The sequence below is a fragment of the Ovis aries genome, chromosome 23, assembly GCF_016772045.2.
Source record: "Ovis aries strain OAR_USU_Benz2616 breed Rambouillet chromosome 23, ARS-UI_Ramb_v3.0, whole genome shotgun sequence".
NCBI classification, from domain to species: Eukaryota; Metazoa; Chordata; class Mammalia; order Artiodactyla; family Bovidae; genus Ovis; species Ovis aries.
Window position 1 is genome coordinate 46,908,142 of NC_056076.1, and position 19,120 is coordinate 46,927,261.

The window sequence follows — 19,120 nt, forward strand, 5'->3', positions numbered from 1 at the left end:
CTATTGCTAATTACTTAAACTTGTCACTTAGATGCCACAAATGCTAGACCACATTTACTTGCCCACACTGTGCCTTGGAGAGGGTGAGAAGGGAAGGCAATGATTTTTTTACTGAGAAAATTACCATGGGCCTGAATCAGGCTGAGCTCTTTCATTATTTTATTGAAACCTGAATATAACCTTATGAGGTAGGCATTATTTAACCCCATTTTAGAGAACAGGAAAAGGAGGCTCAAACAAGGTAAGTATTTCATCCAAGATCACAGAACGAGTAAGCAATGGTGTCAAAATTAGAATCCATCCTGGTCAGATTGCCAATTACACACTCCACACACTCCACTTCCTCACGGTGGTCTGTGATGCCAAATTTACTCCTTACAAAGAGAGTCAAGAAAATAACAGGAAGTGTTCAATATGAAATATTTAGACATGAGAAGACTACAACCCTCACTTCCCAAAGATAGGAATATCATCTTCATCAAAATTTGCTTCCCCATGAACAACATACTCATTTGAAAATATTTCAACTGAATAAAATGCAAATGAAAGTGGCCCTCTATGGTTATGCCACTCTCCAAGAGCCATTTACAAACCTAACCCAGGAACAGTTAGTTCCAAGTGTAATAAACAATAGTGAACTATAAATTCACAAACCCTTTGGTTGGGCTGCTTTGTGTTTCTGACATAAAGATGCATTTCCTTTTGGCAGGAGGGCCTTCCTCTTCATCAGAAGAGCTTTCTACTGTCAGGTCAATGACATCCACTTTCTTCTTGCTTGGCTCATTGGCTACAGTCACTGCACAAGGCTTACTGAGGACAGCTGAAGCTACATGGAGGGAACAGAGGGGGGGAAAGAAAGTGAGAGGTGTAACACAAGGTCGAACCATAAGTTTTAAACTGTGCAGCTTGTCCTGGAGAATACACAGCCCATAAAGTCCATACTTGCCCCATGGACAAAGACTCTCTAACTTCAGACATCCAGCTATAAAATGATTGCTTACCTAGGAGACAGAGGGATCACAATGCCTTGTGAGAAGACCAAAACCTCTTTCAGATGGCATCTGCCAAGTTATCCCCCCAGTACTGCCAGTAGATCTCTGTAGATCCTGCTCCTCACACTATCTCCTCTGGTGAGGACTCACATTACAGACAGACCTCTGGAGTTAAGGAGCTGGTCTCTGGCCGTGGACAAGAGTATGTGGCTGTACTGGCTGTGTATTCTCACAGACATGGTAGTATTAAGTCAGAATCAAACACTTCCATTCTAACAAAGCAGTTGCTTATATCAAAGAATACAGAAGCTCTTCACCACAAGCCAGAAATGGATAAAATGTTCACCTTAATAATATCAGTTGGAAAAAACCCCAACTATCTCACTTTAACAAGTTACTCAGACCTTCAAAGTTTTTCTTACCAATTACCTACTTAGGTTCTTCTTTCTGCCCACTTCCATAGTCTTACACGATATGTTAACTCACTATTTCAAAGAAAATATGCTCTACAATCTACTTAGTAGAAAATGCATACTACTTGATAATGGAAAAGCAGAAGCAACTAATTAAATCACTATTTTTCTCATATATGAGGGAAACCTTGATCATTCCCATGGGTTCAGTAACAACACAGGAGAATGATTAATACTGACATAAAATCCTTTACTTTTTCCTCTCTTCCTACTCTGAACACCTAGTATTCATCACATTGCCAGAATGTGAAACACAGTCAGCACAGAACTCAGTGAGTGGACTATGTCAGATAAAAAGAAACTAGGTTTACCTACAGGTTTCAATTTCTCAGATGGCCCTGAATTTCCCCACTCAGCACGGACATCACAGGGAGCTGAAGGCTGAGCTAAGTGTAACTCAGGCTCATATTTCTTCCCACAAAGCAATGAGCTTTGAACTCACCTTTTTTTTTTTTAAAACCAACTAGCCTATGACCATCTTTCCCCACCCTCCATTAATGGAAAGTGCAGCCTCTCTAACCACATGTCCACTTGGGGTTCCTCCAACAGATACTCTAAAAACAATTCTGGAAAACTATCCATTTTCATGTTGTAGCAAGCACCACATATTAAGATGACTCTAAAAACTACAAGCAATGTATTGGTGAGGATCTGGAGAAAAGGTAACTCTAGATTACTGTTGGTAGGAATGTAAACTGGTGCAGCCACAATGGGGAACAATACGGCAGTTTCTCAAAACACTAGAAACAGAACTATCCTATGACCCAGCAATTCTACTCCCGGGTGTATAGTGAAAAACAAAACAAAAACACTAATTCAAAAGGATGCATGCACCCCAAAGCTCATAATAGCATTATTTACAACTGCCAAGATATGGAAGCAACCTAAGTGTCCATCAACAGATGAATGGATAAAGAAGATATGGTGTGTACCTACACATACACACACACACACACACACACACACACACACACACACACACACACGGACATTAAAAACAAACAAAAATTCTGCCACTTGCACCAACATGGATGAACCTGGACAGCATGACGCTAAGTGAAAAAAATCAGACAGAGAAAGACAAATACTATATGAAATCACCTGTATGTGGAATCTGAAAAATATAACGAGTGAATATAACAGAGAAGAAGCACACTCGCAGATACAGAGAACAGATTAGTGGTTACAAGTGGGAAGAGGAAAGAGAAGAGGGGCATTAGAGGGGTGGGGAAGCAAGAGGTACAAGCTATTAGGTTCAGGATAAGCTACAAGGGTATGTTGTACAACATAGGGAATATAGCCAATATTTTACAATTAACTATAAATGGAGTATAACCTTTAAAAATTATGAGTCACTATATTGCACACCTTAACTTTGATAATATTGTACAGCAATTATACCTCAATAAAAAATAAGATGATTTAGATGGTTACTTTATGTATGAAAAATATACTATGAAAAGACTGACTATAATGTGCTATAAACCTCTGCACATGTCTTAAGAAAAATCATTTGGGAGAAATCAGATGTGTAACAATCAGAAGGTAAACTGAGCACACTGAACTGCAAACAGTCGCTCTAACGGCCAAGGTTAACGCTACAGACAACAGCACATGCGTCTCACTCTTCTCTGCAGCCATTCTGCACATACTTTCTATTTTTGGACATGGTTGGCTGGATACTTTCATAGCTTCCTTCTTCGGTCTCATTGGACACCAAGAACCATCTTCTTGGAATTTGATCTCGTCCACATCAGTACAGTCATTGAGAATTTCCATAAAAAGCCTATAAACCAAGTAAGAAGAACAGAAACGTAATTGCATGGCTTTGCTCAAAGGTGAAATAACAAAGTAATACATTTTACCTTGGAGACAAAAGGTATTTTGTATTTTTTGTTTGCTTGGTGTTTTAATACTTCACACTTTACAGCAACTATTATCACCTCCTTCCTCTTAGGCTTTATCTCCTTAACAGGCAACAAAAGAGTTAAGTGACTTACAAAGTATCACCTTAAAAATCAGTGATTAAACAAAAATAGACACACCTGGAACATTCTTGCAATAAAGAAACAACCCTCAACATAACACATAAGCAAACACAAAAATTACTGTCCAAAATATAATATATAAGATTACCAACAAAAAGGATCACAGGGATGGGGAAAGGAGGCAGAAATAGGGACATCAAAGTCTCAATAAATTGAAAATAACTCAGCATATGAATTATGTTACAGGATCAAAATGAAATGAAATTGGAAAACAACTTCAGAAAAATATATGGAAATTACACAAAACAACTCATGACACAAAGATAGTATTAAAATACTCAGGAAGTATTTTGTACTGAATGGAAATGAAAATATACTAAAATCTGTAGAAGGTAATTAAAGGCATACAATTTTCTATTACAAAAGGATGCAAATCAAGAACTTCACCTTCTAACTAAAAAGAACTAGAAAAAAGTAAATTAAAGTAACAATAAACCAGAGAAGGAAAATAACAAAGAACATAAACAAAATAGGAAAAAAATAAAATAGAGAAAAAAAAAAGAAACCAAAATGCAGGTACTTTAAGATCAATAAAACTGACAAACTTCTAATCAGACTTAGACTTATTCAAAAAGCAATAGATAACCCAAGGAATCTGTGTCTGTTAAAGAAACTGAATTTGTAAAAACTTTACCAAAAAGAAAATTCTAGGCCCGTATGTCTTCAGTATGAAAATCTACCAAATATCTGAGGAGACACAGTATGACTTTCCAGCTCACCTTTAATGCCAGCATTGTGTGGGTGCTCAGTTGCACAGTTGAGTCTGACTCTGCAACCCCATGAACTGGGGCCCACCAGGCTCCTCTGTCCATGGGATTTCCCAGGCAAGAATACTGGACTGGGTTGCCATTTCCTCCTCCAGGGCATCTTTCCCACCCAGGGATTGAACCCACGCCTCTTGTGTCCCCTGCACTGGCAGGAGGGCTCTTTACCACTGCGCCGCCTGGGAAATCCCATGAGGCCAGCATTACTTTGATAGTAAAAACAGACATTACAGGAAAACAGACCGCTCTCTCTCATGAATTTAGCAAAACAAACCCAACAATAAATATAAAACACAGCAAATCATGACCAAGTGAGGTTAGAATGAAAGGTTAGTTTAATGTTTGAAAATCAATCAATGCAAATCATCATGTAAACAGGCTAGTCAGTTCAAGACAGCAAGACAAAAATATAAAAGGCATCTAAATTAAAAAGGAAGAAGTGAAACTGCCTTTATTCACAAAGTATTAACTTTTCTATATAGAACATTCTGTGTTCTCCATAATACAACTAGAACTACAAAATGCATTTAGCAGTTTCAAGATAGACAAAAATCAACTACATTTCCATATAACAAGGAGAAACAGAAAAACCAATACCATATCAAACATTAAATAATGGGATAAATCTGAAATAAGGCACACAAGACCAATATTAAGCTACCAAATATTACTGAGACCTAATTAATGAACAGTATGAAAAGGCAAAAGATAGGACACTGAAAGATAAACTCCCCAGGTTGGTAGGTGCTCAATATGCTACTGGAGATCAGTGGAGAACTAACTCCAGAAAGAATGAAGGGATGGAGCCAAAGCAAAAACAATACCCAGCTGTGGATGTGACTGGTGATAGAAACAAAGTCCAATGCTGTGAAGAGCAATATTGCATAGGAACCTGATGTCAAGTCCATGAATCAAGGCAAACTGAAAGCAGTCAAACAAGAGATGGCAAGAGTGAACGTTGACAGCCTAGGAATCAGCAAACTAAAATGGACTAGAATAGGTGAATTTAACTCAGGTGACCATTATATCTACTACTACAGGCAGGAATCCCTCAGAAGAAATGGAGAAGCCATCATGGTCAACAAAAGAGTCCGAAATGCAGTACTTGGATACAATCTCAAAAACGACAGAATGATCTCTGTTCATTTCCAAAGCAAACCATTCAATATCACCGTAATCCAAGTCTATGTCCCAACCAGTAATGCTGAAGAAGCTGAAGTTGAACGGTTCTACGAAGACCTACAAGACCTTTTAGAACTAACACCCAAAAAGAGATGTCCTTTTCATTTTAGGGGACTGGAATGCAAAAGTAAGAAGTCAAGAAACACCTGGAGTAACAGGCAAATTTGGCCTTGGAATGCAGAATGAAGCAGGGAAAAGACTAATAGAGTTTTGCCAAGAAAATGCATTGGTCATAGCGAATACCCTCTTCCAACAACACAAGAGAAGACTCTACACATGGACAACACCAGATGGTCAACACCGAAATCAGATTGATTATATTCTTTGCAGCCAAAGATGGAGAAGCTCTATACCGTCAACAAAAACAAGACCAGGGGCTGACTGTGCCTCAGATCATGAACTCCTTATAGCCAAATTCAGACTTACATTGAAGAAAGTAGGGAAAACAGCTACTTTCAGGTATGACCTAAATCAAATCCCTTATGATTATACAGTGGAAGTGAGAAATAGATTTAAGGGCCTAGATCTGATAGACAGAGTGCCTGATGAACTATGGATGGAGGTTCAGGACACTGTACAGAAGAAAGGGATCAAGACCAACCCCATGGAAAAGAAATGCAAAAAAGCAAAATGGCTGTCTGAGGAGGCCTTACTGTGAGAGCTATGAAAAAAAGGGAAGTGAAAAGCAAAAAAGAAAAGGACAGATATATCCATTTCAATGCATGCAGAGTCCAAAGAATAGCAAGGAGAGATAAGAAAACCTTCCTCAGCGATCAATGCAAAGAAATAGAGGAAAACAACAGAATGGGAAAGACTAGAGATCCCTTCAAGAAATTAGAGATACCAAGGGAACATTCTATGCAAAGATGGGCTCAATACGTGCAGAAATGGTAGGGACCTAACAGAAGCAGAAGATATTAAGAAGAGGTGGCAAGAATACACAGAAGAACTGTACAAAAAAGATCTTCATGAACAAGATAATCACGATGGTGTGATCACTCACCTAGAGCCAGACATTCTGGAATGTGAAGTCAAGTGCGCCTTAGGAAGCATCACTACAAACAAAGCCAGTGGAGGTGATGGAATTCCAGTTGAGCTATTTCAAATCCTAAAAGATGATGCTCTGAAAGTGCTGCACTCAATATGCCAGCAAATTTGGAAAACTCAGCAGTGGCCACAGGACTGGAAAAGGTCAGTTTTCATTCCAATCCCAAAGAAAGGCAATGCCAAAGAATGCTCAAACTACTACACAACTGCACTCATCTCACATGCTAGTCAAGTAATGCTCAAAATTCTCCAAGCCAGGCTTCAGCAATACATGAACCATGAAATTCCAGATGTTCAAGCTGGTTTTACAAAAGGCAGAGGAACCAGAGATCAAATTGCCAACATCCGCTGGATCAAGGAAAAAGCAAGAGAGTTTCAGAAAAACATCTATTTCTGCTTTATTGACTATGCCAAAGCCTTTGGTTGTGTGGATCACAATAAACTGTGGAAAATTCTGAAAGAGATGGGAATACCAGACAACCTGACCTGCCTCTCGAGAAATCTGTATGCAGGTCAGGAAGCAACAGTAATAACTGGACATGGAACAACAGACTGGTTCCAAATAGGAAAAGAATTACGTCAAGGCTATATATTGTCACCCTACTTATTTAACTTATATGCAGAGTACATCATGAGAAACGATGGGCTGGAGGAAGCACAAGCTGAATTGCCGGGAGAAATATCAATACCTCAATCATGCAGATGACACCACCTTTACGACAGAAAATGAAGAAGAACTAAAGAGCCTCTTGATCAAAGTGAAAGAGGAGAGTGAAAAAGTTGGCTTAAATGGATTGGAAAAGGAAATGGCAACCCACTCCAGTGTTCTTGCCTGGAGAATCCAGAGGAACGGGGAGCCTGGTGGGCTGCCGTCTATGGGGTCACATAGAGTTGGACACGACTGAAGGGACTTAGCAGCAGTAGGAGCAGCAAAGCTCAACATTCAGAAAACTAAGATCATGGCATCCAGACCATCACTTCATTGCAAATAGACGGGGAAACAGTGGAAACAGTGTCAGACTTTATTTTGGGGGGCTCCAAAATCACTGCAGATGGTGACTGCAGCCAAGAAATTAAAAGACGCTTACTCCTTGGAACGAAAGTTATGACCAACCTAGACCGTATATTAAAAAGCAGAGACATTACTTTGCCAACAAAGATCCGTCTAGTCAAGGCTATGGTTTTTCCAGTGGTCATGTATGGATGTGAGAGTTGGACTATAAAGAAAGCTGAGTGCTGAAGAATTGATGCTTTGGAACTGTGGTGTTGGAGAAGACTTTCAGAGTCCCTTGGACTGCAAGGAGTTCCAACCAGTCCATCCTAAAGAAGATCAGTCCTGCGTGTTCATTGGAAGGAACTGATGTTGAAGCTGTAACTCCAATACTTTGGCCACCTCATGTGAGGAGATGTGACTCATTGGAAAAGACCCTGATGCTGGGAAAAATTGAGGGCAGGAGAAGAAGGGGACAACAAAGGATGAGATGGTTGGATGGCATCACCGACTCAATGGACATGAGTTTGGGTGGACTCTGGGAGCTGGTACTAGACAGGGAGGCCTTGCGTGCCACGGTTCATGGGGTCGCAAAGAGCTGGATGCAACTGAACTGAACTGAATAATCAATAGATATATATCATGTTCATAGATTAAAAGAATCAATACTGAGAAGTCACCCTAAATTGATCTACAGTTTCAACATTATACAAGTTAAAAAAAAAAAACAGGTTTTCCTAATTGACAAGCTCACTCTAAAATGTGCAATGAAATGCAAAAGGTCTATAATTGACAAGATAATTTTAAGAAAGAAATTAGAAGTCTCATATTACTCTGATTTTAAGACAGTGCAATACTGACATAAACATACACAAATCAACAGAATAAAGTTCAAAGATGAACCCACACACATATGGCAAACTCATTTTTGAAAAAACAATGCAAAGGCAGTGCAGTGAGTAAAAGCCAATCTCTTCAACAAGCGTGGCAGAGCGGCTGCATGAGCATATGCCAAAAACAAATATGAAGCTACATCCCTCATTTTTATCTCACACCATATACAAAAATTAACTTGAAACAGACAAGACATCTAAGTGTAAAATGCAATGAAAAGACTTCTAAAGCAAGCAAGGAGAAAATCTTTGTGACCCTGGGTTAGGGGAAAATATCTTAGTATGATATCAAAGGCATAGGACATAAAAGAAAACCCTGATAAACTAGCCTGAATCCAAGAACTATTGCTCTGCTATTGGGAATATAAAATAGTACATCACATTGGAAAACAGTAGTAATGTTTCTTAAGGCCCACTTGATTGTACGCTCCAAGATGTCCAGCTCTAGGTGAGCGGACTGCACCATCATGGTTACCTGGGTCATTAGGACCTTTTTTGTATAGTTCTTCTGTATATTCCTGCCACCTCCTCTTAATCTCTTCTGCCTGTTAGGTGCTTACCCCTTCTGTCCTTTCTCGTGCCCATCCTTGCATGAAATGTTCTCTTGATCTCTCCAATTTTCTTGAAGAGATCTCTAGTCTTTCCCATTCTGTTGTTTTCCTCTGTTTTTTTTTGCACTGTTCATTTAAGAAGGCCTTCTGATCTCTCCTTGCTATTGTCTGGAACTCTGCGGTCAGCTGGGTCTACCTACCTTTCCCCTTCTCCCTTGCCTTTAACTTCTCTTCTTTCCTTAGGTTATTCGTAAAGCCTCGCTGGACAGCCACTTTGCCTTCTTTATTTTTCTTGGGGATGGTTTTGGTCACTGCCTCCTGTACAGTGTTAGGAACTCCCATCCATAGATCTTCAGGCTCTCTGTCTACCAGACCTAATCTCTCAAATCTACTTGTCACATCCACTGTATAATCATAATGGAATCTGATTTAGGTCATACCTGAATGGCCTAGTGGTTTTCCCTACTTCAATTAAAGCCTGAATTTTTCAATAAAGAGCTCATAATCTGAGCCAGTCCACTTCAGGTCTTGTTTTTGCTGACTGTATTGAGCTTCTTCATCTTTGGCTGCAAAGAACAATCAATATGATTTTGGTACTGACCATCTGGAGATGTCCATGTTTAGAGTCATCTCTTGGGTTGTTGGAAAATGGTGTCTGCCATGACCAGTGTGTTCTCTTAACACAACTTTGTTGGCCTGTGTCCTGCTTCATTTGGGGCTTCCCTGGTGGCTCAAGTGGTAAAGAACCTGCCCACAATGCAGGAGACCTGGGTTTGATCCCTAGGTCGGGTAGATCCCCCGAGAAGGGAATGGCTACCCACTCCAGAATTTCTTGCCTGGAGAATTCCACGGACGTACTTCATTTTGTACTTCAAAGCTGCCTGCTAGTTCAGATATCTCTTGACTTTCTATTTCTGCATTCCAATTCCTTACAATGAAAAGCATATCTTTTTTTACTATTAGTTCTAGAAAGTTTATAGGTCTTCATAGAACTGGTCAATGTCAGTTTCTTTGGTGTCAGTATTTAGTGCACAGACTTGGATTACTGTGATAATGAAGGGTCTGCCTTGGAAACGAACTGAGATCATTCAGTCCTTTTTGAGACTGTACCCCAAATACTGCATTTCAGATTCTTTCGTTGACTATGAGGGCTACTCCACTTCTTCTACTGATTCGTGACCACAGTAGTAGATATAATAGTCATCTGAAAATTCAGATTCCTAAAATGTCAATGTTCAGTCTTCTCCTGGCCCATATACAATTTACCATCTTCTCCTGGACCATATACAATTTACCTTGATTCATGGAACTAACATTCCAGGTTCCTGTGCAATACTGTTCTTTATAGATTTGGACTTCGCTTTTACCACCAGACACATCCGCAGCTGAGTGTCATTTCTGCTTTGGCCCAGCTGCTTCATTCTCACTGGAGCTATTAGTAACTGCCCTCCACTGTTCCCCAGTAGCTTACTGGACATCTTCAGACCTGCAGGGGGCTCATCTCCCAGCATCCTATCTTTTAGCCTTTTCATACTGTCCATGGGGTTCTCCAGGAAAGAATACTGGAGTGGGTTGCCATTTTCTTCTCCAGCCACCTTGCTTCCCAGGTGGCTCAGTGCTAAAGAATCCACCTGCAAATACAGGAGCCACAGGTTTGATCCCTGGGTAAGGAAGATCACCTGAGAAGGAAATGGCAACTCATTCCAGTATTTTTCCCTAGAAATCCACAGACAGAGGAGCCTGGTGAGCTACAGTCCATGGAGTCCCAAAAGAATTGAGAAAACTTCAGGTGTGACAGATGTATCTGTTATATTTTAATGATATTTCAGGTATATATTTGGTCAAAATGTATCAAATTGTACACTTTAAATAGGGATAGTTCTTCTACCACAATAAAACTGATAAAAATGAATGAGGAAAAACGCTACCTTCCTTAGAAGATGTAAAATTTTAAATATGTATTTTTCCCAATTATATGAAAAACAAAATTCCAATCAAAATCAAAACAAGATTCGTGTAATTTAAAAATACTTTCATTCAGGTGAATACAGCCAACTGCAATGATGGTCAAGAAAATTCTGATTCATATGGCCTAAGAGATATTAATGCATAACAAAAATCCAATAATTAAAAGTTTTACAGTGATCAATACTTTGATCAACAGCACAAATAACAGCACAGAAATGACACTTGTGTATAAAAATATTCCAAATGATGGAGGCAGTGTCCTAAGCCTATGAAGAGATGACATTCATTAAGTGTTGGTGAGACCTCTGACCAACAAGCAGGTAGGCTGTAGTAATGCGATCACATACTCCCTACCGTCAGTTTCTTCCCCATCCCTAGTTCTCTTCACATAGTTTCCTTCTTTACCTTCACAGCACTTAACAGTTACTACACAATTCTTTATTGTCTCCATTTCAGACCTGACACATGGCTAGTATTTAGCATGTATGCTGTTGAAAGAATTCATGAAGGAATGCGTAACAGAATAAAGAACTGCATGAATGAAAAGAGGGAAAAATGAAATCTTGAAGTTTCTGACAAAAAAACTAGTGTTTGTTCAAATAAAATCTCTGGAACTCTCTAAAACACATTAATGATAAGCAGTATACCCACAACACAATGTCAAGTATTCAGGAAGCACACCCTAAAATATGAATGGGCAAAAGGGCATGAAATATATAACTTATGGTTCAAAAAGTTTCTAAGAACAGTGATAATCATCTTTTTCTCTATATACACAGACACACACACACAAAAATACATATAAATTAGGAGGGAATGTGATAAAACAAAATGGCAGAACGTTAACAACTGACACATTATGCTACTGTTAACAATTTCTTGTTAAGTTTGAAATTATTTCAAAACAAGTTAAAAAGTAAAAGTTTACAGACAGAAAAAGTCCCATCACTCTTTACTGTCTCATTCCTCTCTACAATAAATACTCTTTTCAAACTTAAAAAACATGCTGCAGAATTATCTTTAAAGATCTAGGTTATTTTTCACTCTATATTGAATGAAATGATAATGTATACATATACATTACTAACAATTAGGTTGTATTATTTTCCTTAATTTCAACATACACAATATGAGCAATACTGCTAAGAGTTTGGGCTCCACTGTCAGAAAAACCTAGAAGTGAATTCCCATTTTAAACTTACCCGCTGCATAACACAACTCTATTTACCCTACCACTTAATTAGTATGTTTTTGCAGAGACTTCATTGCTCTTCTAGTTCTAGATAAGCAAAATGACATCACTAAGTGGATTTTACCCTCTTTCCTATAGGTAATGAAATATGATCATGGAAAGCAAAAAGAAAAGGAAACTACTCACCCTCTTGCCCCCAACACCGTAATAATGTAAAGATAGAAGGGCCATTAACTACAGTTTAAAAATAAGATTGAGTATAATTAAGTATTATGTTGGGATATACTTACCCATCTAAAATTAGACTTTCATAGGCAGCTTTTTTGTCACACACAGGACAAATCCAGGTGGGTTTCTTCTCATTCATTTGCAGATAAAGGGCAGCATCAAAACACTGTAGGTGTGTACAAGTCACCGCACGGCATGGGATTGTCAGCCTCATTTTCCCTAACTAGACGACAGGGAAGACAACATGGAAAGTCATTTCAGAAAAGAGAACAAAGCCTCAAAAGTCACAAAAATCTGAAGAAGTCATACAAGCCTAACAAAATGAAAAAGAAATTCAAGCCAGAATTTATTTCCATCAGGACTCCAATATACTTTATTTGTATTCACTGCTAGAGCTGTAATTTTTAAAAGACCATTTCACTTTCTGAAAGAAAGCAAAACTTATAAAATCACAGGTAGAAAAAGATACATATAAAATGAAAAATTTAAAGCTTTATCCTTCAATTAAAAATAAATATTTTAAAACATGAAAACATGTTTCTTTTTCATCTCTTCCCCTATTTAAAGGGAACCACTGCTATCCATCTCTTGCATGTCCTTTCACAGATGGTCTATGCATAATCAAGCGTGTCTTTTAAAAAATATTTTCACAGAAATGGTGGCATGCAATTCACACAATTCTGTACTTATATTTAAACTTTTTCTAATCCTTTATCACTACAGATGATACTGTAATAGATAGCTACAGGATAAATTCCTAGAAGGAAAACTTTTGAGTCCAAGTATATCTGTGATTTTTGTCCCAATAACAAACTAACTTTCACAGAAATTACCTACTGATTTACACATACACATATATTAACGTGCTTGGCTCCCTTCAACCTTATCAATATAGCAATTCTTGAATCCTTTAACCTCTGCCACTCTGACAGGTGAAAAACACCCCCTTATAGTTTTGTAATACACTTCTAAGTAAAGCTGAGCTTTTTATAGCTTCTAAGGGTCATTTGTGTTTCCAAGAACTATTTATTCAAAATCCTCTTGATTTTCTACTTGGTTATTAATCTTTGGTTACCTATATTAACCAGCCTCATATATGAACTGCAAATTTATTTTTCACTTAAGAAAGAAAACTTTTTACTTTTGTATAATCACATATGTTGAAGTGTCAGTATACTGATAAAACCTAGTTCTCTATTCAATTCTTATTACAACTGGTAGAGGAACGCAAACATCAAGACACACATAACATCCAGATTAGATCAGGTTTTTCTGTAAAGCCTTTCAAACCTCCCTGTATACCCTTTACAAAAAAAAAAAAAAAAATCTCAGTTTTTAATCAGTTCTCTTATTCTGATAGAAAATCTATTTCTCGACTATATGCTAAGCCCTACAAGGAAAAGGTCTATGTCACTGTTCACTACTGTGATCTAAGTGTTACAACACAGTACCAAGGATGCAATGTATGCTCAGTATTTGTCAACCAGATGGTAGAAGGAATGGAAAGAGACTGGATAAATGGCAAAGACAAAGAAAAGGAAAAAGAAAGGACTTCCTCATATGCACTATTAAGTCTAGAAGAAATCACAGAAAATTATAACACCGTTAATCCTCCCTCAGGGGGAGGATCTTTAGGATATTCTCCTTTTTTCCTTTTGGTTTACCTGTAATTTCTTTCCTCTAAAATGAACACTGGGTTATTTTATAATATAAAAAGAAAATAATTTAGCCAATTCATCACTATAGCAGTCGTATATGCAAAGTAGCACAATGAATAACCTCTACCTTAATCTTAGTGACACTACCTTTTAACCTACACAGGTGATCTATATTATTATCCTCATTTTATACATGAGGAAACAGGCGCAAAGAAAGTAAGTTAACTTGACTAACAATACAAAGTCAGAGTCAATATCTGAACCTTGATGATCTAGCTCAAGAGTCTATACTGTCTCTTAGTCTCTAACTAGGATTCTAAAAGAGATTTTAGAAGTTAGAGGGATTCCTGCAAGTGGGTAGCACAATTTAACTACTGGGCTGCCCAGTAAGTTCATTCAGGTTTTTCTGTATAATGTTAGGGAATATTCAAGATGGAAAAAGGTGAGAAAAGAATGTGAGGCAATTTTCTATGATACATGCTTTCATTATTTCCCCTTCCCTTTAATAACAGATAACCTTTTATGTAATGCAGAATCTTACAGCATGTTACAGACTTTTACAAAAATTTCATGTAATTCTCATAATTGTATGACTTCCAAAACACTAGTACCTCCTATTTCTACTTTTGAAATGACAATGTTGAGGTTACAAGACACTGAAAACAATACACTCAGTAAGACACAGCTGGCAGAGCTATAACACAAATTCAAATGTTCTTCACTTTCATGAAGACATTCCTAGTTTTGTATCATGCTGCTGCTGCTGCTAAGCCGCTTCAGTCGTGTCTGACTCTGTGCGACCCCATAGACAGCAGCCCACCAGGCTCCCCCGTCCCTGGCATTCTCCAGGCAAGAACACTGGAGTGGGGTGCCATTTCCTTCTCCAATGCAAGAAAGTGAAAAGTCAAAGTGAAGTCGCTCAGTCGTGTCCGACTCTCAGCGACCCCATGGACTGCAGCCCACCAGGCTCCTCCGTCCATGGGATTTTCCAGGCAACAGTACTGGAGTGGAGTGCCACTGCCTTCTCCAATGCATGAAAGTGAAAAGTCAAAGTGAAGTCGCTCAGTCGTGTCCGACTCTCAGCGACTCCATGGACTGCAGCCCACCAGGTTCCTCCGTCCATGGGATTTTCCAGGCAAGAGTGCTGGAGTGGGGCGCCATTGCCTTCTAGTTTTATATCATACATGGCGGTAGTTTTTAGTTTTAATTATCTACGTTTTCCTATTTTGCTAAGAGGTTTTGTTCTGTGAGGAAAGGATGCTGATCTACTCAGCACCTAATGGGGTAATTGGAGGATTTTTTTTTTTCAATTATTGTTATAGATTTAAATATTTCAATAGATTTTCTAATAACAACTTACACTTGCATTCCTAAGAAGCATCCCTTCATTCTATCATTTTTTAACGAGAGTACTGGTGTTAGTTCTAGGAGGTCTTCTAGGTCTTCACAGAACTGATCAACTTCAGCTTGTTCAGCACCGGTGTTTGGGCCACAGACTTGGATTACTGTGATACTGAATGGTGTGCCTTGGAAACGAACCAAGACTGTTCTGTTGTTTTTAAGGCTGCACCCAAGAACTGCATTTCAGACTCTTTTGTTGACTACGAGGGCTACTCCATTTCTTCTGAAGGACTCATGCTAACAGTAGTAGATATCACGGTCATCTGAATTAAAATCACCCATTCCCATTCATTTTAGTTCACTGATTCCTAAGATGCCAGCATTTACTCTTGCCATCTCCTGGTTGACCACATCCAATTTACCTTGATTCATGGACCTAACATTCCAGGTTTCTGTGCAAAACTGTTCCTTATAGCACTGGATTTTACATTCCTCACCAGACACACCCCGCAACTGAGTGCTGTTTCTGCTCTGGCTCAGCAGTTTCCTTCTTTCTGGTGCTGTTAATAGTTGTCCTCTGCTCTTCCGCAGTAGCATGCTGGAGACCTTCTGACCTTGGTGGGGAAGGGGGCTCATCTTTCGGTGTCCTATCTTTTTGCCCTGTTATACAGTTCATGGGTTCTCACTGCTACTATACTGGGGTGGTTTGTCATTCCCTCCTCCAGTGAATCCCGTTTTGTCACAACTCTCTACTATGACCCAACCATCCTGGATGGCCCTACACAGCATGGCTCATAGCTTCAATGAGTTACAGAAGACCCTTCGCCCCAACAAGGCAGTGATCCAAAAAAAGATGTCCTATTCATCATAGAGGATTGAACTGAAAAAGTAGAAAGTCAAGAGATACCTGGAGTAATATGCAAGTTTGGCCTTAGAATATAAAATGAAGCAGGGCAAAGGCTAACAGAATTCTGCCAAGCAAACACACTGGTCATAGCAAACACCGTTTTCAACAACACAGAGACTCTACACATGGACATCACCAGATAGTCAATATCGAAATCAGACTGATTATACTCATAATTATTATATTATGCAGCTGAAGGTGGAGAAGCTCTATAAAGTCAGCAAAAACAAGACCTGGATCTGACTGTGGCTCTGATCATGAGTTCCTTGATGCAAAATTCAAGTTTAAATTGAAGAAAGTAGGGAAAGCCACTAGGCCATTCAGATATGACCCAAATAATAATTAATTATGATCAGACAGCAGACGTGACGAATAGATTCAAAGGATTAGATCTGGTAGACAGAGTGCCTGAAGAAGTATGGACAGAGGTTCCTAACTCTGTACAGGTGGTGGTGACCAAAACCATCCCCAAGAAAAAGAAATCCAAGAAGGCAAAGTAGTTATACAAGGAGGCTTTTCAAATAGCTGAGGAAAGAAGAGAAGCCAAAGGCAAGGGAGAAAGGGAGCGATGTACACCAAACTGAACAGAGTTCCAGAGAACAGCGAGGAGAGGTAAGACTTTCTTCAATGAACAATGCAAAGAAGTAGAGGAAAACAACAGAATGGAAAAGACTAGAGATCTCTTCAAGAAAACTGGAGAGATCAAGAGAGCACTTTACTCAAGGATGGGCACGATAAAGGGCAGAAAGGGTAAGGACCTAACAGAGGCAGAAGAGATTAAGAGGAGGTGGCAAGAATACACAGAAGAACTATACAAAAAAGGTCTTAGTGACAGGAATAACCACAATGGTGTGGTCACCACCTAGAGCCAGATATCCTGCAGTGTGAAGTCAAGTGGGCCTTAGGAAGCATTACTATGAACCAAGCTAATGGAGGTGAGGGAATTCCAGCTGAGCTATTTAAAATGCTAAAAGATTATGCTGTTAAAGTGCTGCACTCAACATGTCAGCATATTTGAAAAACTCAGCAGTGGCCACAGGACTGGAAAAGGTCAGTTTCCATCCCAATCTCAATTCTGTGTAAAATTCAGATACTATGTTCAAAAAGTTAATTATACACACTCAATCAGATCCCTCTTCAACAACTAGTGCTGAAAACATACCTCCCTTAGGTCCCAAGGACAGAGATCGTGGACTGCACTCTCACTATCCACATTCATGTCTGCTCTAACTCACTTTACAAAACAGAACATTTCACATATCATGAAAACAGAACATTTCTCCCACCTCCTTAAGCTATCATTTTCTCTAATTTTTGCCTAATAAACCCAGGGTTTTTTAGGCTTATCCTCTCAACTGCCTGTAATTCTTTTTTTCTCTCCAGTTCCCATCACCATCCTCGTTCCTGTCTTATTTTCACTCTGCTGTAGTGTCTCTGCCTCTAAAACTACTTTCATAATCTAAGTTCCATCATCTATCTGCTAAGTTTGCTCAAAACACCTATGCTTGATTTTCTAATAACATATACCACATCCTACAGTTATCAACCCAATGTATGTTAACACTAGGACGGTCTGAAGAGTACCATTCACTGTTTTCTTACACAATGTTCTGAAAAAAATCAGGTAGAATGAATACTGAGGAAAAGCTCAAAAGAGTCTCAAAACAGATCTGTTTTCACTTGTAAGCAGATAAAGAAAACATTTAATGAACTTTAAACAGGATCTTGTTATTTCTTCAAATAACAGAACTGTTAATTTTCTTAAAACTGTCGATTTTCTTAAAACTGATACACCTGAAAAGAATCTATTCTTATACAGAAGAAATCCCAACCACTTCAATATGCCACTTTCATTGTTTTCAATGTCCAAGAATCCAACAGTTTGGTTATTGTTTTAGTTGCTGTCATATAGAATAGCACAGTGTTTGAAGGAAAAGAGGAAAAACACACACAAACAAAAATGGTTCAAAAAAAACTTACGGAATACAGCGCTGTGTACCTGTACAACTTCTTAGTTGTAAAGAGAAGTAAAGAGAAGTGCTTTCTTCCTGACAACAGTTTGACACAGTAAAACATAAATGTAACACAAGTTCCAGTCCCAAACAGAGGCTGTGCTTAAAATACAGCCAGCAGTGAGTGTCTGCCAAAGAAACTAGGGTTAAACCACTAAGAAATTTCTAATATCCAAACTGTTTCTGACTAACAAAATGGAAATTTCATGTGTTTCAATTTAGTATCAATTTTAACATGAGAAGGAGAAAAAGGCACTGTGAGGACACTCAAATGAACTGATGCCCAGTGACTAGAGAAGACCCTGGGTCTAAACACATGCCCTCGAGGGCCTCTGCCGCCACCTCAGGGCATTAAAGTCCTCCTGCTGACCTCCTCTGCTCATAACCACAGGTTCCCAATTTGGAAGCAATCCCAATTTGATGTAATTCTATCCCTTTTCAATAAAGGTAAGTTCAAGCAAATGATAATACACAAAGCTTTAGAAAGATACCTGCAAATACTGCTTTCCAGAATAACAGACAGGTAGATTTATAATCAGGATATTTATATTTCTGGCCCCATGTGGCAATATGGTATCTTGTTAAGAAAACTGGAATATGGTCAGAAGACCAAACTCTTTATTCTTGTTTTACTATAACCTAAGTGTGCGATCTGGGTTAGCAACCTCTTTCAGCCTCAGGTTCCTCAGCAGCAAAATGGGAACAACTCCATACAGGCTTGCTAGTTAAGAAAGTCTTAAGAAGCATGTAACAGGAGCTCAACAGATTATCCCTTTCTCTGACACAATTCTCTTTCCATTTAAAAAACTGTACACAATGGTAGCTGGTCACCAAACCCAACCCTCCCCACCCCAACCATAAATCCTAATCCCA

At 38.8% G+C, this 19,120-nt stretch overlaps 1 protein-coding gene across 17 annotated transcripts in view; it reads right to left on the bottom strand.

The window, feature by feature from the left end:
• Nucleotides 1-19,120, bottom strand: part of PIAS2 (protein inhibitor of activated STAT 2) — a 99,125-nt gene that overhangs the window by 21,728 nt on the left and 58,277 nt on the right. For all 17 annotated transcript variants that reach the window (XM_015103712.4, XM_015103710.4, XM_015103709.4 and 14 more), the window contains 3 exons: nt 12,392-12,552; nt 3,118-3,251; nt 655-826 (listed from right to left, as the gene is read on the bottom strand). In XM_015103712.4, the coding sequence (XP_014959198.3) occupies nt 655-826; nt 3,118-3,251; nt 12,392-12,552 (467 nt within the window). The remainder of the gene's footprint in view (nt 1-654; nt 827-3,117; nt 3,252-12,391; nt 12,553-19,120) is intronic.